Below are 21,813 nucleotides of genomic sequence, written 5' to 3' on the forward strand. Positions count from 1 at the left end.
GAGGCTAGTGGTGTATGATATCTAACTATAGAAAATTAGACTCATGTAAATCACTCCTTGTTCGTTATTTTTGAGCCTAAAAAGTGGATTTTTGAAAATTTGGATACCAAACTTTGGAGGTAATTTTGAGTGGTTATTTTTGAATTTAGCGTAATTTGTGTAATAGACAGTGTTGTAGAAGACACTTTTCTATAAACAATCATGTCAATTGCAATGTTGTAACTTCACCCAGAGCAGAGATATTCATATTTTTGCTAACGTCTCTACACTGAAACATCGTTGCTCACTTACAAATGAAAATGGCCACCATTCAGTAAAGCTGAAAGGTGAACTTCTCAATTATAGAGTAATCACATATAAAAAAATTAAAATATTTAAAAATGGTCAAGCAACCAACTAAATTTTTATTGGACCACTTCATTTGGATTGACCCTTCCATTTTTTTTCGATATCCTCTCATACTTTATACAGGGTGTTCAAAAAGTCTCTCTGCAGTGCCGTATGACTGTTCGCCTGCCTGGGCTACTTCCCTTCAAGTGGAGGACACTTTCAACATCTAATGTGAAAATTTGCAAGTAAAAATGAATATTCAATAAATTAATAACCTGTATTTCACTGAGTCTCATTTTGGTATATTCACTGCAGCATACGGCATGCGTGGTTAACAATCATACGGCACTGCGGAGACACTTTTTGAACACCCCGTATATTTTGTTTATCTTGTCTGACTTTCTTACTTTTTGTTTATTACACCTAACAACTATATCATTCATTAACTGAAGCAGAAATAACAAACCAAAAAGGCGCTGTAGTCCTTGACAATAGAATTGCAATTCTGACTAAAACAGTACAATAAAATAATGTGACTGGCAACTGCACATTATTAATGAAAGAATTCCCAACCTGCAAGTCATAGTCACAGACAACCCTTAATGAAATGATTGTGAATAATGCAAACAGTACAGATAACTGAAATTTATCTTAAGGGTAAACTTACAGAAAGTAAGAAATGGACTAGTCGGCCAGTCACTTCTTCTCCACGGCGTGCTGTTTCCACCATATTGTACAGAAAAAAGTTACATCGCTCAATCTGTAGAAAGCAAAAGAAGAATGACATTTGTAACAATATACATCATAAAATCCAATCTAGAATGGAAATGGAGATATGGTTAACTGTCAGACAAATATAATCATTTCCACTGCCAGCTACTTATTCACAAACAAAAGCGAAAAACTCCAGTAATAAAGCAATAATCATGAGCACCTACTTATGGAGTGAGAAAACTGATCTACACAAACACAAAGAGCTAAAGATACACAAGTTCCACCTTTTGGAATTAACCATTTCTTTCCTGTAATAAACACTCACATATAAAAAGGTAACAATACACTTGATTTACCTGACTATAATATGAAGCTGCCCCCTTTTTTAAGAGCCTCCTTAAAAATAAAAATTTATTAACATATTCTGACTAATCAAAATTACAAACTGTTCAATTGTTATAAAGTGTCTCACTCAAAAAGCTAACATTGTACCTATCTAAACTTATGTCATTTACTGGTTGTCTACATTTCAGCAATACAAAGAAAAATAAAACAGAATTAAATGGTTTACATTAATATTTATCTTCATCTCCTTTATTAATTACTATCTAACCAACTAGTCCCTGGTGATACCAATTCTAATCACCACCACCACCACCACCACCACAGCTACTTGTATCATCATCTTCATTTGTAAGCCTACCGCCATTTCCTCCCATTTTATGTCATCTTCTGAGTCACTCATAGCAGTGGATGTGCAACACTTTCTGAATCTTTTCATTACAGATTCAGTTAAGATTATGCCCCAGATAGAAAGGATCCAATAGCCCAGCACAGATACGCATCTCGTGGTCGTGCGGTAGCGTTCTCGCTTCCCACGCCCGGGTTCCCGGGTTCGATTCCCGGCGGGGTCAGGGATTTTCTCTGCCTCGTGATGGCTGGGTGTTGTGTGCTGTCCGTAGGTTGGTTAGGTTTAAGTAGTTCTAAGTTCTAGGGGACAGATGACCATAGATGTTAAGTCCCATAGTGCTCGGAGCCATTTGAAGCCAGCACAGATATCAAGGATTTCTTTATCAGAAAGCCATAGAAGGCGAGCCATAAAAGGTCTATTCACAACAACATCCATTACTTGAAGTTGTGAGGTCTTGTCACCAGGAATTATCACCAGGTAATATTGTTCTTTATCAGAGCCTTAACTTCCTGGATAAGGTGCCCCTGAAAGCCTCAATCACCAATATTTTTCTTCTTTTAAGAAAAAACCCTGGTATTCTGTTCCAAATAACCTTCAACTAATCAAGAATGGGTCGTTCGTCACCTATTCCTTTTCTTGGCATGTAACAATATGCCCTGATGCAGCTTTTTTCTTGGTATGGTTTTCTAGGGAAGAATTACGTAAGCAAACTGAATGACAACAATACATTGTACTCTCCAGCCTCATAACAGCTGACTCGGCAGAAATCATACCACTTCGGGTTAACTCCGCTGAGTACCCTGAAAACAAGTACTGCTGTAGAGCTGCAGCAGCAGCAGTTTTAGCATCACAGTTGGCGTTTCTGTCCCGTTTGTTGTGCCTCTTTAAAAGTGTTCTCGGTGAAGATATTTTTGTTAGAATTAATTTATCTTTTGTAGAAACATATACTAGTTTTGCGTATTTCCTCAGTTTTAATGTTCGTTCATTTCCAACTGTAATTAGATGACGGTGAACTGCAGTTTACGCAGGGGAAAATTTTGCACAAAGCCAAGGTGTGCTTAATACATTCCTTCAGTTAGCAGCATGATGATTCAATTGCAGTCCTCTCATTATTCCCCTCCTCACATTTGTCCTAGTGCTCAGCCGAGCTGGTGCCACTGTTCCCCGTCCCACCCTTCCAAATTCTCCAAATTAAATCTGCATATGATCTCAGCTGCTAAAGCTTCATCTTTAAGACAACCCCTATATTAAGCTATTACACAACACTGACCTCAGTTTAATTTGTGAGTGTAAGATGACCCTGTATTTTACAATTTTGACAAATTTTTGAAAAAGCCTTATCTTATAGTGAAAAAGCCTCAAACACAACAAAGACAAAGACAACTGTGTATCAACAGATAGTACAGGAGAATAGCTGACTAGGAGACACAGACCAGAACTTGTGACTAACAGGCACAAAAAATGTGCATAAAAGGAACATTCGACTTTTCAGACATGAGGATTTGTACCTTTATTTAATTTATTGTAATATTAATATGGTATGGAAAGATCTGGTGATTTAAGATGGAAGGTAACAACTCACCGAACAGTAAAAGCGCCAAATCACTGCCAAATACACATGAAAGAATTAAAACTTAACTACCTTTCGAACAAATCCTTTTTCGAGCTAGAATAAACCTCCACATACACAGGCAAGTCGCCGACCTTCCCCCCCCCCCCCCCCCCCCGCCCCCCCCACACACACACACACACAATGCCAAGACTGCAGTTTGACAGGTAGTCTGGAGTGAGGGGCTGTGTCATGTTGGGTGGGGAGCAGGAGGGACTGTAAGTGAAAGTAGCTTACAGAAAGGATACAGGAGCAGCATGAGATAGGAATGGGACACATGGGCATTAGAGCCAAAGAGTTTCCACAGCATACAATGATGAGGGAGCGGGTATTGGGAGGTAGAGACAGAACATTTGGGAAAAGGGTGTTTATGTAGGACATTTGTGGAGCTTGGGGCCAGAAGGATTACAGGAATGCAGGATGTGTTGTAAAGATAACTCTCAACTATGTAGTTCAAAAAAGCAGGTGCTGGGGATAAGGACCCAGATTGCATGGGTTACGAAGCAACCACTGAAATAGAATGTATTGTGACCAGCACTGTGTGGTCAACTCTGTTTTCAAGTACAGTTTGGCAGTGGCATTATTGTTGTACTTGCTTTAGGGTGCAAAATGGCTGAGGTCATAAGCACCCATGTCACAACTTTTAAATGGTCAATTACCGGAGGAAGTTAAAATCAATAATACTTAAGAGCCTAATCAATTGGAGTAGAGGGATTGTTAAAGATGACTGCAAGAGAAGGCTCAAATGAATAAAAAGTAAAATGCGATTACAGCTCGTGCTGCATCTGTTAACATATCCGATAATTCAGATGGCAAACATACATTAAAATGTAAACACAAAGATGAGGTGACTTACCGAACAAAAACGCTGGCAGGTCGATAGACACATAAACAAACACAAACATACACACAAAATTCAAGCTTTCGCAACAAATTGTTGCCTCATCAGGAAAGAGGGAAGGAGAGGGGAAGACGAAAGGAAGTGGGTTTTAAAGGAGAGGGTAAGGAGTCATTCCAATCCCGGGAGCGGAAAGACTTACCTTAGGGGGAAAAAAGGACAGGTATACACTCGCACACACGCACATATCCATCCACACATACAGACACAAGCAGTCTGCTTGTGTCTGTATGTGTGGATGGATATGTGCGTGTGTGCGAGTGTATACCTGTCCTTTTTTCCCCCTAAGGTAAGTCTTTCCGCTCCCGGGATTGGAATGACTCCTTACCCTCTCCTTTAAAACCCACTTCCTTTCGTCTTCCCCTCTCCTTCCCTCTTTCCTGATGAGGCAACAATTTGTTGCGAAAGCTTGAATTTTGTGTGTATGTTTGTGTTTGTTTATGTGTCTATCGACCTGCCAGCGTTTTTGTTCGGTAAGTCACCTCATCTTTGTATTTACATATAATTTTTCCCACGTGGAATGTTTCCTTCCATTATATTAAAATGTAAACAGTTATACAGTCGACACTGGGTCAGAAAATGGCACACTGTCAGTGGTTTGTTGCAGTAAGCACAGAGTGGTGTGTGATCTCCACTTAAAAATGATGGTGACCGACAACAATGCCCAATACACAGTCAAGCTTAAAGTATCTCCTCACGACAAGAGGAGCGAGAGGATGTTGTCCACGCCACCGGGATCTGTTTAATTTCCCAGAGTCCATGCCCATAAAGACAAGACCAGTATTCACACCAACAGGACACAATGTTCTTACATGCTGCAACGCATCTGGAGGGACAGAACAGCTAAAAGACCTTGATAGTCTTGCTGCAGCCTTGGCAGCAGCATCAGCAGCTTCATTCCCCGACACTCCGACATTACCATGGAGCCACATGAACGTCATATTGGCTCAACCATCAGTAAACAAGTGGAGACATTCCTGGATTCGTTGTACGAAGAGGTGGTATGTGTATAGTACACAGAGGTTCTGGAGGGCACTAAATGAATCAGAACACAATACACAATTGAGAGGTCTGTGTCAGATGTACTGGGTGTCCTGATAGAGGGTGGAAAGCTCTGCAGTAAAACTCGAGCACTGGTCTGGAAGCTGGTATCTATAATGTTTGTTGCCAATGACAAAGGTGCACTAAACACCATGGTTGATCTTAGAACAATCAGTGTAGATGAAGGTGCTGTCTCCAAGCTGCCTGCAAAATTCAAGAACCTTACAGCTATAGGCTGAATCTAGGGTAGTGTCCTTGGGAAGTGAACTAGTTCAAGGTAAACACAGAACTCCACATGAAGCCGAGGTGGCAGAGGGTTCTCATCCATTGGGAACATGTTAGGTAATGTAACGTTAAGTTTCCGAAGTAGTATATGAAAGGAAACTCTGGGAGACAAAAAAGAAGTTGTGCTTACCCCATATTGGCTATCAAGGGAAACATCTCAACAAAAAAGGTGCATAGGATGGATGGTTGGGCATAAAAGAGAGACAACCTGCATATCTGCTGAGGAGAGCATCATGTCTGTACGACAGTAGTAGTTTTGCAGTGTCTGCACAGTGACTCATAACTGGGATAATGTAGAAAACTCCAGTGGCCAAATGTATGCCTTGATGGTGGAATGTGTTGACATAGCATAAAATAGATGGCTGTGGAGATGAGTAAACAAGACTCCCATAGCCCATTTTTGAGGGGTTACCAGAAGCAACTATTCGCAATTATCAGGACGGATGTTCTTGGTCCATTTAAGCAGACTCCAATGGGAAACTTGTTTTAACAAATACTGATCACTACTACATGTTGGAGTTAATGAAACAGTTGTGTTGTTTGTTACAGGTTTTGAAATAAAGAAGTAGTCCACTGCATCCCCAAGCTACTGGTAAAACAAAGTATGTGCATCGTGGTATTGGCATGATGTCTAGTTTCTATGGGAACTGTCACTACTATGACTGGGATACGTATTTTTCAGTCCTTATGTCAGCTTGAAATTCAGAGTCCACACCGGTACTGGGTTATCCTGTTATCAGGTAGTTTACAGAAGGAAGATGATATTGCCATTTGACATAATTAAAACTGAAAAATGGTAGACACACCGATGAGCCCACAATTTTGCCAGGAAGCTGAGGGACATGTGGAGGCAGATACAGGAAGTGAACACCAAAGCTTAGAAATGACAAGAGGTGATATGGAAACACACAGGAACAGTACTGCAATACGTGGTAGCTCAACAGGTAATGTTGTCAAGCACTTATACCATAAGGTAAATGGTGGAAGTTCGTGACAAGACACCATGTATTAGATATATCACCACAGAACGTAAAATTCCAGTGACCAACGAGAACAATGACACCTATGGCCATTTCAAAACGCACCAGACGCAGTACCACTGTGTCAACCCCTATAACAAAGGAGAAGAGCAAGGGAGGTAAGGAGGAGGTTAAGCATGAAGATGTTCCACAGTCTGTATGAGGCATACCATATGTTATTATCTTGTTGGGATTATGAGCTAGATAGCATTAAATAAGGAAGATGTATGTGACTGAAAGCAACACAATTTCGTGGAAACATGTATTGAATAAGTTTGCCACCCAGCACAGGAATTCCAGCAGTACTGGAGGAAAACGACTGCAATATGTTTGACAGTTTTACCTAGATAAAATAGATGGGCAGGGTTGTTCATAAGACATTATGGAGTCACAATCCTATTGTAAGTATGCAGGGCTACACTGGATTTACTCTGTGTGTAATTCCACAGTGGTGGTAGCGAACTGCCATGAGCAGGACTGGCTCACATGGGCAGACAGCTGGTGCTGCAAGTGGGCTGCTAATTATTGGGATAGTTTGTGACACAACCAGGCTGACGTTTCACCTGTCAGCCAATGTTTCAGAGGTTACCAAAATTTGTGACACAACAAGACCAACATTTCACCTGTCTGCCAATATTTCAAGGGTTGAACACGGCACAGCCACAGCTGCACTGGCCATAGAAATCTCAAGGGGCACTTCCTGAGCAGAATTTGAACTATCTAAACAACACCTTTAAGCCAGATCTAATCCTCCCCTTGAACTAACTCACAGCTAACCAGAAAGAGCATTTTTAGGCAGGATGTACATTACAGCAGGTTCAGCAGTAGAAAAAAAAGCTATGCAGTACTATCACCTACATCTACATCCAGATACATACCCTGCAAGATACTGTACGGTGCATATACTTTCCTGTTCCATTTGCAAACAGATTGAGGGGAAAACTACTGTCTATATGCCTCCTTACAGACCATAATTTCTCTTACCTTACCTTTATGGTCATCATGTGAGATGCACATTGGTGACAATAGAATCATTCTGCAGTCAACTTCTAATGCCAGTTCCATAATAGTGTTGCATGAAAAGAATGTTGTCTTCCCTCCATGGCCTCTCATTTGAGTCACCAAGCATCTTCGTAATAGTCATTTGTTGGTAGAATCTACTATTAACAAATCCAGTAGTCTGATTTGAATTGCTTTGATGTCTTCCTTTAGTACAACGTGGAGGGGACGTCAAACACTTGAGCAGTACTCAAGAATGGGTAGCAATACTAGTGTTCTATTTGCAGTCTGCTTTACAGATGAATCATACTTCCCTAAGATTCTCACAAAAAACTGAAGTCAAGCATTCATCTTCCTTGCCACTGACCTTATGTGCTCATTCCATTTCATATCACTTTGCAATATTACAACAAGATATTTAATAAACATGACTGTATCAAGGAATACACTAATAATGCCGTATTTGAATATTACAAGATTATTTTTCTGCATTTAGAGCAAGCCGTCAATCATTACAGCAACTAGAAATTTTGTCTAAGTGGTCCTATCAAACTTTCCTGGGGCACTCCTTATGATACCTTGTCTCTGATAAACACTTGTTGTCGAGGACAACATATTAGGTTCTGTTATTTAAGTAGTCTTCAAGCTGCTGACATAGCTGGTAACCTATTCCATATGTTTGGATATTCATGAACAGTTTGCAGTGGGGCACCTGTGCATATATACATAAGAAGAAGAAGAAGAAGAAGAAGAAGAAGAAAAAGAAGAAGAAGAAAGAGTACATAAATAAAGAGATTAATAGAAATCAATTATTTTCAATTAATGCCCAAATTTTAGCTCTTAAGAGTTTCTCTCCTTTGTGGCCATATTAAGTTGAACTACACACTTCTGTTAGGTGCTTCTTCTACCGACGCTGCTAAACTTATTCTTCGTGACCGTGTCAGTAATTTGCAGGCAGCAGGAGGTGACATGACCTTTTCGTGGTGCATGGAAGAAAATAAAAAGGCCACATATTTTTGCACTGAGAAAAGTTATTATTCAGATACCGTGAAAGTTACTACACGCATCTCATACCTAAACATGTCCTCTCTCCACAAGAACTCAAGACATAAGGTGACAAAAAATTGAATGAGGTCTTTATCATATGTTCTCACCTTCCAGAGTAGCAAAATACATCTTTTGGGGGCGCTTACAGAGGCCGGTGTCAAACGCTTTCTGGAAATCTAGGCATATGGCCTGCCTGTTACTATTCATCCATGTTTCACAGGATGTAATTGCAGGAAAAGGACAAGTTGAGTTTCACGTGAGTGATTTGCAGACAAAAGGTTTTCAGTCTCCTGTGTAAAATCGCTAAGTGGGTCTAGGGCTTTCATTCAGTTCCTTGTTGACCAGCCTAGAGTGACAGTTGAAGATAGCAAAGTGAAAGCTGAAGTTTAAGTTTTACATTCAAAAATTCGTTCGCACAGGAGAATTGTGCAAACATACTGCCATTTGCGATTTGACAACACCTGTATGGACGACATAGTAATAAGCATCCCTGATGTAGAGAAACAACTAAAAGATTTGAAAGCAAATAAATAACCAGGTCCAGATGGAATACAAATTCAGTATTACGAAGAGTACGGTATAGCTTTTGCCCCTCATTTAGAATGAGTTTATTGTGAATCTCTCGCCCAGCACAAAGTCCCATGTGACTGGAAAAAAGTGCAGCTAATTCCAGTATATAAGAAGGGTAAAAGAACGGACCAGCAAAATTACAGACCAATATCTCTAACTTCAGTATGCTTGGACATAGTCTCAGTTCTAATACATTAAACTTTCTTGAGACTGAGAGGCTTATGTCCACTAATCGGCACAGTTTTAGACAGGATCGCTCATGCAAAACTCAGCTTGCCCTTTTCTCAGAATACACTGTAAACTACAGATGAGGGGCAACAGGCAGATCCCATATTTCTAAATTTCCGGAAAGCATTTTTGACACGGTGCCCCGCTTCAGGGTGCTAACAAAGGTATGAGCATATGGAATAAGTTCACAATTTGTGGGTGGCTTGAAGACTTCTTAAATAATAGAACTCAGTATGTTGTCCTCGATGGCGAGTGTTCACCAGAGACAAGGGTATTGTCAAAATATACATAAATATATAGATAAATTATATGGCGGACAGAGTGGGCAGCAATTCGTGGTTGTTTGCTAATGATGCTATGGTGTACAGCAAGATGTCAAAGTTAAGTAACTGTAGGAAGATACAAAAACACTTAGATAAAATTTCCAGTTGGTATAATGAATGGTAGCTAGCTCTAAATGTGGAAAAAATGTAAGATTGCATGCAAAAATTAAGTTAATGTGGATGAGTAGGTTTCAGTATTACTTTTGGTTTATGGGAGATTTAAGGAAAGAGTGGTTCACCTGTAAAGGAGACCAATATAGGACACTGGTGTGATCTATTCTTGAGTACTGCTCGAATGTTTAGGATCTGTACCAGGTCAGATTGAAGGAAGACCTCGAAACAATTCAGAGGTGGACTGCTAGATTTGTTACCAGTAGGTTCGAACAATGTGTAAGTGTTACGGAGATGATTCGAGAACTCAAATGGAAATCAGTACAACGAGAAACCAGTCCAAAGTTAAAAATTTCACTTATTTTTGACATGGTTTTGTATTTTCAGAAATACCATTACTATGGACAATGATTTGAAAATGGGGCCGGCCTGAAATCAGTCATCACATGCATAAAAAAAGTGAAATTTGCAACTTTTGACTGATTTTTTGTTGTACTGATTAACATTAGTTGCTGACTCGCATTTACTCCAGCATACTGGAAGTTTGCCAAATGGGAATCCCTGGAGGGAAGGTGGCATTTTTTTCAAGAAACACTGTTGAGAAAATTTAGAGAATCAGCATTTGAAGCTGATGGCCACCTGATTCTACAGTTGCCAACATACGTTGTTGCGCATAAGGACCACGAAGATAAGATATGAGAAATTAGGGCGCACACAGAGGCATATAGACAGTTGTTTTTCCCTCATTCTATTTGTGAGTGGCACAGAAAAGGAAATGACTAGTAGTAGTACACAGTACCTTCCACCATGCACTGTATGGTGGATTGCCGAGTATCTATGTAGATGAAGTAGAAATTTATTGTATTCAAACTGAGACTATGTTCATGAATTCTGCAGCAAATTGATGTCAAGGATATTGGTCTGCAATTTTGCAGGGCCATTCTTTTATCCTTTTTATTTACAGTTGTCATCTGTGTTTTTTTCCAGTCACTTGGGACTTTGCACTGCACGAGAGATGCAAGCTAAGGATAGGGTCACTGTTGTAGAGTACTCTCAGTAAAACCAAACCGGGATGCCGCCTGGACCAGGTGATTTATTTGTTTTCAACTCTTTCAGTTGCTTCTCTATGCCAGGGATGCCCATTACTTTGTCCTTCATATGAGCTTCTTTTTGGCAGTTAAACAATGGTGTGTTTGTACAGTGCCCCTGTGTGAATGATTTTTTGAAAAAAACTTTTAAAACTTTAGCTTTCCCTTTGCTGCCTTCTACTGCCACACCATACTGGTCAGTGACTGACCGGATAGAAGCCTTACACCCACTTATTGATTTTCATGTAGGACCAGAATTTTTTTTAAGTTCTTGACAAGATCGTTTGCTGAGGTAGGATAGCAGCAGCTGCATGCTCCATGCACCAATCTTTTTACAGAAGCACGAATTTCTACTAACATTTGCCTGTCGTAATTTGTGCATTTTTTAAATGAACTGGGAGTGCAACAGTCTGCCTCCTTAGCCTTTTCTGAATTTTGTTATTAAACAATGGTCTTTTCCGTCCTTGGCACACTTGGCACGTACTTCCCAGAGTACAATTAACAATCTGTTTAAACTTAGCCCATAATTCTTCCAAGTCCACTCATTGTCTAAGTGGGATGCTAACAATTGCTTATTGGCTCTTGCTACCAACAGTACTCTCCTAGTGAATTTAGTAACTTTAATAACCGTTGTCACTGTGATGACGTCTGCTCCCGGTAGCCGAGTGGTCAGCACGATAGAATGTCAGTCCTAAGATCCTGGGTTTGATTCCCGGCTGGGTCGGAGGTTTTCTCCGCTCAGGGACTGGGTGTTGTGTTGTCCTAATCATCATTATTTCATCCCCACTGACACACAAGTCGCTGAAGTGGCATCAAATAGAAGGACTTGCACCCAGCGAACAGTCTACCCGACGGGAGGCCCTAGTCACAGGACATTTACATTTTACTGTGATGACATAGAATTGGGGAGAAGAGGAGCTTGTGGCACAACTTGACTAGAAGAAGGGATCGGTTGGTAGGACATGTTCTGAGGCATCAAGGGATCACAAATTTAGCATTGGAGGGCAGCGTGGAGGGTAAAAATCGTAGAGGGAGACCAAGAGATGAATACACTAAGCAGATTTAGAAGGATGTAGGTTGCAGTAGGTACTGGGAGATGAAGCAGCTTGCACAGGATAGATTAGCATGGAGAGCTGCATCAAACCAGTCTCAGGACTGAAGACCACAACAACAACAACGTGATGACATCGTGACCTTGAGTGTCAATATATCAGGCATATGACTGTTCTCTGCAGTGTTTGTGAACCTGAGGTGAAGAGCCACCTGACCAAGTGAATCACCAGTAGTATGGATTCCAGTAGACTGGATCTTTAACTATGCACGAAGTACCAAAAACAGAACTGTGAAGTAAGAAAATGTTGTGTATATTTAAGATGATGTAAAAATTACTACGCAGGCCAAGTGAACTTTGGGAGTCTTAGGAAACAAACGATGCAAGGCAAAATGTCAGGGTGGCACATGTAACGTGACATAAAGAAGGTAGTTGTGTGTTGAAAGATTTTGTAAGAACTGTCTGATCACGAGATGTATGAAAGAAAAATATACCCTACTAGTGTAAGAGAAAAACTGGGAGCCAGAGGGATAAAACTGTAGAATAAGGTAGCAGTCTCTGACCTTGAGGTACAAGCTACACAGAAATTAGGAAATAATGTTGTAAATATTGTGTATTCTGTCTACGTTTGTTGAATTCCGTTGCAAACAAGTCCAGGGTTGAGACCCAGGAGCCCGGTCTTCCCAAAGAGGCAAAAAGGCAATGTAGTGCCGCCAAGAAATTTTGGGTGCTGCCATGGAAAATAGTAGCACTGTCACAGTGGATGCAAGATGTCTGCTGGCAGAAGAGAAATCATGACATCACTGCAAGAGCCTCCTGGCTGACACTTGCTACATTGAGGCCAGGCACATGCCTACAGTACTAGTGAATGAGCGAAACTACGAGTCAGGGCCATGCCGTGTGTCAGGTCAACATGGAACAGCACATACACCCTATGGATACCAGCCACTGCCAGTTCATCTCCCAGTACTAACTCTGCCTACCTAGGCTTTGTGTTCAACACTGGGGGGCCCCCTCCAGAAACATGCAGCAGCTGCCAGACACCTGTCCCAAAGGGCAAAAGCTCGGGCGTACAACCTGAGGGCGCCTATGTGCCACACGCCACCACTCGCATTGGCAAGTTCCTGCACCAGACTCTTGCATCCACTACAAGAGTTCCTGTCTCCTTCCACCCACGTTGCTGGTTCCTGATGCAAACAGCCATAAAGTGGGACGCAGGCCACACATGTTGTGCCTGTTCTTAATGGAGTCGGTAATGCTGGACACGTCATTGTAGTCATCGACTGGCAATGCTGCAGTTGTAGTTGTGTGTGGTATAATACAATGTCAAACACTGGAAACTCCACGCAGGAATATCAACAACGTAGGAAAAGACAGATTGCTTCTTAGCATAGAGGAGACGACAAGCTGCAGACAGGCACGATTAAAAGCTTTCAGCCACAGTCTTCGTCAGCAAAGAGTCATTATATCTTTCAGCCACAGCCTTTTTCAGTGGACACACACACACACACACACACACACACACACACACACAGATATTCACAAAGACACAAGCAAGCACATCTCGTGCACACACGACCGCCAACTCCAGCATCTCGGGCCGGAATGCAAAGTCATGTGGGAGGCAAGCAGCAATCTGGAGGGGAAGGGGAAAGGGAAGGGATAGTAGTGTATGGGTGGGGAGAGAGACGAACACAGTCTGGTAGTGTGTGCAGGGACTAGACTGCCAGCAGGTGCAGCCTCAGGAGGTTGTGGGGCAGCGACGTGGGGGGAAAATGGAACAAAAATGAGATGAGTGGGGAAAGACAGGTGGATGTGTTGGCAGAGATCTGCAAATCAACAGTGTGAGAGATGGGAATGAGGAGGAGATGATAGGGCAGAAGGGGTGGAAACTGTTGGGTGGAGGGTGGAGGGACAGTATGTTACCGTAGGTTGGGGTTGGAATAATTATGGGAGCAGAGAATGTGTTTTAAGGATAACTCCCATCTGCGCAGTTCAGAAAAGGGAGTTTTTAGATTTATCAACCACACTGATAATTGTGCCAAGTCCATTTCGCATGTGATTCTCAGATGCATTAATGAGATTACACAAATGGGGAATGATTTGAACAATTAACTATTTTAAATACGTGAAGGGGTGCTAGGTTACAATGTATTGTTGGCATTGTTTTCTCTTTTGAGCACAACTGACCTAATATGAGAATATAAGATGAAGACTAAACCATGAAGATTTTGTATACTTTTATAATAAGATTATCTAATCATAAAGCTTTAGTAGTGAACATGTATACTTTGGATGTCACTACACAATCATGGAAGAGACACAGAGCGTAACTAACACTTTCATTTAAGATAATATTGGTTGTTAGTAATGTCACCTTAAATGGGAGAAGAAAGGGAAAGGCACCCTTATACACTAATTGACATTCAAACATCCAGATGAGATCTACATAAGAGTATCCATAGCCACAACAGAAAAAAATTTGTTTGCTATAAAGGAAAATTATGATTCTTTGTTACAGTGAATCGAATGGAGAGGAGTACATTTAAGAGACAACAGCTCAGGAAGCTCAGGAAGTGAGTATACGTCCTAATTACAACAGGAGTTTCTTTTTTCCTTTTTTGTGAGTAATCAGTCTTCTGACTGGTCTGATGCACCCCACCATGAATTCCTCTCCTTTTCATCTCAGAGTAGCAAACACAATGTATGTCCTCATTTATTTGCTGGATGTATTCCAGTCTCTGTCTACCTCTACAGCTTCTGCCTTCTACAGCTCCCTATAGTACAAAGGAAGTTATTCCCTGATGTGATAACAGGTGTACTATCATCCTGCCCCTTCTTCTTGTCAGTGTTTTCCCTATATGTCCCTTTCATCATCAATTCTACAAGAGAACCTGTTCATTCCCTACCTTATCAGTACACCTGATTTTTAACATTCTTCTGTAGCATCCCATCTCAAAGGCTTTGATTCTATTCTGTTATGGTTTCCCCACAGTCCATGTCTCACTACCGTACAACAATAGGAGTAAATTACCTTAAAGTATATAAGGAAAGAAGAGAGTAGAGTGGTATATAATGATTAAGCAGGAAGCTGTACCCTTATATATCAACTGTGTAATGAATAGGGTAACTGGACCACAGGAAAAAGGATGACCATCTATGCCTTAATGGAAGAGAAGGGAGGTATATACAGGAATACTATTGCTGTCAAAATTTGGATGGTTATTTAGAGAGTATCCTTTTGGTACCTATTGATTTTTTTCAGAGGTATAATACTGTTTGTTTTATGGATTACTCTAAAGCTGCAAAGTACAAGAACCTAGTTAAGTTTTACTAGCCCAATTCATATACCGATTTGATCAATAAATCATAAGGACAAAAGTGTCCAAGCTTTTTGTGCTGTTCATGAGATAGCTAATAAAAAGCAAAGTATTATAGTACGCTAGGCAATGAAAGGTTGGTATTTGTCTTAAAAATGCAACTCCCCTGATTTGATAGCAGTGACACAAAGAATAAAACTATTACACTATATGGGTGTGCTGTGTAAATGCTTGAATTGTCTATGAATGAATAAATAAATAAGACTTATTAACTATCTGAAGTAACAGGATATGTCCAAAGACATGAGATGTACGTCTATTTCACAACTATACTCGTACACTGGTATGTGTTATAGAATTTTATATGATTTTCTCAGGGTTAGTAGTAACCTTGTGTCCTAATGAGAAGAATGTGCCAAGTGCCATAATCCGATTTCTCAAAAGCTTCATTCATTAGAAGAGGAGTCAAAATAACTGAACATATGTTTCGACTTATCCACAGATATTTGACTGTTTCTGAAAAACAGCAGTCAAGTTTCCGACGTGACTTAGATGCCTTTTTATGCGCAATGCACTCAGCCAAAATGGTGACGCAGTGTCTAGTATTGTGGTCTCTCGCCTTCCGTGCCCTTTGTTCGAAACCCAATTATTGTTTTTATTTATTTTATTTTCTATTTCATTTACACACCCATGTCCATAGAGCATTACTACATGAATGTGCCCTATCATTAGGGGATGCAAGGACATTATATTAATTGTAAAATTACAGCTGAGTTTCACAGTAAATATCATAAATTTATTATACATGTGTATGGTATTTTCAAGGGTTACAATGTATTTAAATTCTCATATTCTTATCCTTCATTCTTGCATCAGTCCTTATATTAATTTCTATATTACATTCTAGCAATATTATGAAAAGGAAAGTTGGCACTCAGCAAATAGCAAAGATGCTGAGTCGCAGATAGGCACAAGAAAAAGACTTGAGGCCTTTGTCAACAACACACACACACACACACACACACACACAAACACACACACACACACACACACACACACACAAACTGCAGTCTCAGGCAACTGAAACAACCACAGCTGTCATCCCTTTCACACCAAAAATTCCCTCCATCATAGAGTGGCCATCCAGGGACGGCATATCTGCAGCGACAAAAACTCCGTTGCTCAGCATGCTGAGAATCTCACCAAGGCCTTCACAGACAGGCACTATCCCCACACCAAGTCCACAAATAGATCTCCCGTGCCATTTCCCCCTCATACCCCAACCCTTCCACCATCCCCCAGAACCAGCCACAAAGGAATGTCTCCTTTATCACCCACTACCACCCCAGGCTGAAACAACTGAACCACATCCTTTGCCAGGGCTTTGATTACCTATCGTTGTGCCCTGAAATGAGGGACATTGTACCTGAGATACTTCCCAATCCTCCTAAAGTGGCTTTCTGTCTCCCATCCAACCTCCACAACACCTAGTCCATCCCTATGCCATGCCCAATCCCAACTCTTTGCCACAAGGACCATATCCATGGGAAGACACTGGTGCAATACCTGCCCAGTCTACCCACCCAGCACTTCCTATTCCAGTCCTGTCACAGGTTTATCCTACCCCGTTTACAAGCTCTGTTGCAATCACTGCACAGATTTTTGTATTGGTATGATGATCAACCAGCTGTCCACCAGGTTGAACAGCCACTGCCAAACTGTGGTCAAGACAAAGTAGACCAACCTGAGGCACAACATGCAGCTGAACGTAATACACTTCATTTCAATGGCTGCTTCACTACCTGAGTCATCCGGATCCTTCCTTCCACCACCAGCTTTTCTGAAATGCACTGATGGGAGTCATCCTTACAACATATTCTCCACTCCTGTAATTGTCTTGGCCTCAACCTATGGTAACATACTGTCCCCACACTCTCAACCGAATAGTTTCCACCCTCTCTGTCCTATCATCTCCTCCCCATTCTCATCTAATACCCTGTTTATTTGCAGCCCTCTGCCAATGCACCTGCCCATCTTTCTCGGCTCCAGTCCTCTTTTCCCCCCATCTCCCTGCCCTACAACCTCCTGACGCTGCACCTGTTGGCAGTCTAGTTCCTGTACAATCCACCAGACATCATTTGTCTCTCTCCCTCACCCATTCACGACTATCCCCTCCTTCCCCTTCCCTGCTCCTTCCAGATTGCTCCTTGCACCCCATGTGATGTTGCATTCCAGCACGGGATGCTGGAGTTGGTGGTCGTGTGTGTATGAATGGTGCTGCGCATTCTCTCTCTCTCTCTCTCTCTCTCTCTCTCTCTCACTTACTGACAAAGGCTGTGGCTGAAAGCTATAAGTGAGTGTCTTTTAATTATGCCTGTCTGCAACTTGACGTATCTTCTCTATGGTAAGTAGCAATCTATATTTTCCTACACTGTTACTAACTAAAAGAAATTACACATTAAGCCTAATCGACAGAAGAGAAGAAAGCTAAAAACAAAGGCTTTCCCTTGGAGCAAGGTCCACAGAATACACTGCAGAAACAGCAGAGGTCCCAAACTAAACATTAAATGTCTTAGCCATATTGCTATGGTGGATAAAAAGTAAAACGCAGTTGACAGCCCACATGTCGTTCGTTAATACAACTGGTAACTCAGATGGCAAACATACACTGAAATGTAAGCAATTAAAGAAAAAGGCATTCTGTCATGAAATAGCGAACCATCAAAGGTTGATGACAGTGAGCATAAAGTAGTTGGGGGGGTAACCACTTAACAATTGGCGATGGCTAAAAAGACAATGCCTTATATGCAACCTAGCTAAAATGATTTCCTCATGATGAGAGGGCCAAGAGGAGGTTGGCCAAACAGCTGAGAAAGGTTTGCTTCCCCAGAGCTTGTTTCCATGAAGAGACGACCAGTGGTGATGCCAAAGTGACGCCATCTGGTGCAACACAGCAACATGGAAATCATCCGAAGGAACAGAAGAGGTAGCAGGCCGAGATAGGAACAGGGTTAGCAGCCTTACTCCCCATCCCCACGTGACCAGGAACCCACATGAACATCACAGTGGCTCTCTCAACAGTGACAAGTGGAAGCTTTCCTGGACTGATTGCACAAAGAGTTGGACCGTGTACAGCACACCAAAACTCTGAAGGGCACTGAGAGAATCAGAGCATATGACACAATTAAAAAGCCTGTGTCACTGGAAGAAATGGATGGCCTGATAGAGGGCAAAGAGGTCTGCTGTAAATATTGGGCAGTGTCCTGGAAGCCAATACCAAAAATGATTTATACCTGTGACAAAAGTATACTCGACACCACAGTCAGTCTTAGAGACATTAGTGTACACAGAGGTGTTATCACCAAGTTATGTGCAAAGGTCGAGAAACTTGTGGCGATAGATCAAATCTGGAGTAGTGTCCTTAAGGGTCTATCCTCATCGGGAAAGTGGCAGTACCATAAAGTTAAGCTGCTGGAGCAGTAGCTGGAAGCAAACTCCGGGAGGTAACAGAAGGAGGACATGCCCATACTGGCGGTCAAAGAAGTCATTGAATAAGAGGGCATAGGATGCATGGCCGGGCATAGCAGAGAAATGGAACGCATACCTGCTGACGAGGACATCACGCTGGTATGACAGTACCAGTTCAGCAGCTTCTACATAAGGACCCTCAACCAGGCTAGTGCAAAAGGTGCCAGAGGCCAAACATATTCCACAAAAGTGAATTGTGTTAAAACAATGTAAGATGGATCAACGTACAGAGGAATAAGTGAAACACCCATAATCCAGTTTTGCAAAGACAACGGATCATGGTGGTTTGATCCACTCCCCAGGAAGTACCACTTAGGGCACATAAGACATCAAGGGACCAAGTACATCGTGTGGCCAGGTAAGACACGTGAGAGGACCAAGAAAGTTTCCTATCAAGCACGAACACAAGTTATTATCAAGCATGAGCCTCAGGTATTTCATAGTTTAAGTGAACAGAAGAGCAACGGGCCCAAGATGTAAAGATGGTGGAAGAAACACACTGCACCACCAAAGATTCATATAAACGGTTTTGACAGTGGAAAAGCAAAAGCCATTGACATTGCTCCACAAGTAGAGATGACGAGACATCGCTGAAGACACAGTTCAAGGAGACAAGTCCTTGGAGAACTACAATACATCGCAGAATGGAGCCTTGAGGCACCTAGTATCCGACAAGGCTGATCCCACATAAACCTTGAAAACTCGGTCTTTTTAAAATTCCTGAAGGAAATGGGGCAAGTGGCCTTGCAAGCCCCATGTCAACAGAGTACAGAGGATACCAGTACACAGTCTGGTATTTCCGCAGAAAACTGTTCATGACATGGGTTGACAAAGTGACAAGACTGCCAACTGCACAATGGTGTGCTTAAAATCCACATTGTGCTGTGGTTAGTAGATTGCCAGACTCAAGTCACTATACCAGCCGGCCATGAATCATATGACACATCACCTTGCAAACAGAACTCGCAAAATAAATAAGTTGGTAGCTAGAAGGAAGGTTTGTCCTTACCGGGCTTAGGTATGGGTATGACAGTGGTTTCACACCAGCGTCTGGGAAATATGCCATCTGCCCAAATATGATTGTACATTTGAAGGAGAATGTGCCTGCCTGCAGGAGAAAGCTGCTGCAACATATGAATGTGAACAATGTTCGGCACTGTGGTGGAAGATCAGGATGAAGTGACAGCATGGTCCAGCTCCCTCACAGTAACGGCAGCATTACAGCATTAACGATTTTGAAAGGAAACTGATGTCACTCAAGACTCATCCATTTGTTTCCAAGGGTGGAAGGTGGAGTGATAGTGGGTGGGGCTTGAAATCTCCGCAAAATAGTGGCACAAGAAGTTGGAAATAGCGATAGGGTTTGCAATGACATCATCTGCTACTGTCAGGCTGGAAATCGAGCAAATGATCTTGGTCACAGAGAGTTGATGGAGGTTGCTCCACATGACAGAAGAGGGAGTGAAACAGTTAAAAGAGCCAGTAAATGCAATCTGGCTAGCTTTTCTGCTATCACGAAGACAGTGCACAAGCAACTGCTTATAATGAATACAGTTCGCCACTGCTGAATGATGGTTAAAAATGCAAGGAGGACATCTCCATGCGCGAACTGCATTGCAGCACCCCACAGTCCGCCAGGCGACTGGGACATGGCGCAGCAAAGATGAAGTGTGAGGTATGGAACATTCTGCAGTGGAAAGGAAAATATTCGTGAGATACTCTGCCTGGTAATCACAAGTGGGGAAATGTTGCTCATCAAAGGTTGCCAAGGAGGAGTTAGGCCTGCAGTCAGCTTTAGGAAGCTGCCAATTGGATTTACATGCATGTGGGGTAGGAGTCAGAAAATGGGGTCAACATGGGAAACAGTTACTCTAATACGTGTCAGAGAGAATGGACTATTCGAGATGATGGTCAAGCTAGGCAGTGTAGAATGAGAGGTCCAAATGGGAATTGGTGTGAGTCGTGTCTGAAAGGAACATGAGTGCTCTAGTGTTAAGATAGATGAGGTCGAGCTGATTGAGAAGGCCAACCAAGAGGGAATATCTCTAACAGGTTCTCTACGAGGTCCAAAGGAAATGGTAGGCATTAAAGTCACTGAGCAGCGAAAAGGGGTGAGGGAGCTGACCAATAAGCAGGAGTAAGCCTGCCTTGGTGACAGTGAATGACAGAAGGATGTAGCCATTAAAAGAGAAAAGGTGAAATGAGGAATGAAAATGCAGACTGCAACGGCCTGCAGGAGCAACGAAAAAAGCATGCCAAATTTAAAAGAACACAAAATCCCCAAGACTGGCAAAGTTTTGCACAAGTTTGAAATATAGCATGTACTTCCTTTGCTACCTCAATATCTCAGCATGTTTTGAGTGACTGGCCTTGTTTTCCATTCCTTCGCCAATAATAAGAATTTCAAATTTCTTTGCCACCCATTACATACTTCTGCAACACAAGTATCTGTGGACAAATGCGCCATGGAGTGGCCCTGGAGTTTAAATGGGTGGACGAGTAAGCTGTAGCTCCAGTCAGCTGACTTGACACAAGGCCACACAGTATACGGCCAAAGTATTGGTGAAAGAAATTGAGTTTCTATGATCACACACTTAAAAACTAATGGCTCAAAGAAATTTGTGAGTAGCACTTAGATTGTTCAAACCGCAACACCCAGGTCAGTCGGACTGCTACACACTGATCAGTGCCAATGAACTGTCAATGACACATAAAAAAAGAGAACAAGAGACCTCAGAAGACATGCTTTTTTATCAGAAAACACGTTTGTTGTTTTTTTTTTGACTGATGCCAATGTCATGGAAGTTGGTCAGAAAAATAAATAATTATATTTTTTTGAAGCAGGGATAATAATGAAGAAACATTTTCTGCTCATTATTTGTAGTCGAAGTTTTAAATTTTTCAAGTACAAAATTGTTACTGAAAAAATTTCAGTCTGAGAAAAGTTTGGCCATAAATGCA

At 41.7% G+C, this 21,813-nt stretch overlaps 1 protein-coding gene across 2 annotated transcripts in view; it reads right to left on the reverse strand.

Moving 5' to 3' along the window:
* LOC124711412 (bleomycin hydrolase) overlaps window positions 1-21,813 on the reverse strand; it is a 106,295-nt gene that overhangs the window by 56,038 nt on the left and 28,444 nt on the right. For both annotated transcript variants that reach the window (XM_047241472.1, XM_047241470.1), the window contains exon 4: window positions 998-1,090. In XM_047241472.1, coding sequence (XP_047097428.1) covers window positions 998-1,090 — 93 coding nt within the window. The remainder of the gene's footprint in view (window positions 1-997; window positions 1,091-21,813) is intronic.

The sequence above is a fragment of the Schistocerca piceifrons genome, chromosome 8 (genome assembly GCF_021461385.2).
Source record: "Schistocerca piceifrons isolate TAMUIC-IGC-003096 chromosome 8, iqSchPice1.1, whole genome shotgun sequence".
Lineage (NCBI taxonomy): Eukaryota > Metazoa > Arthropoda > Insecta > Orthoptera > Acrididae > Schistocerca > Schistocerca piceifrons.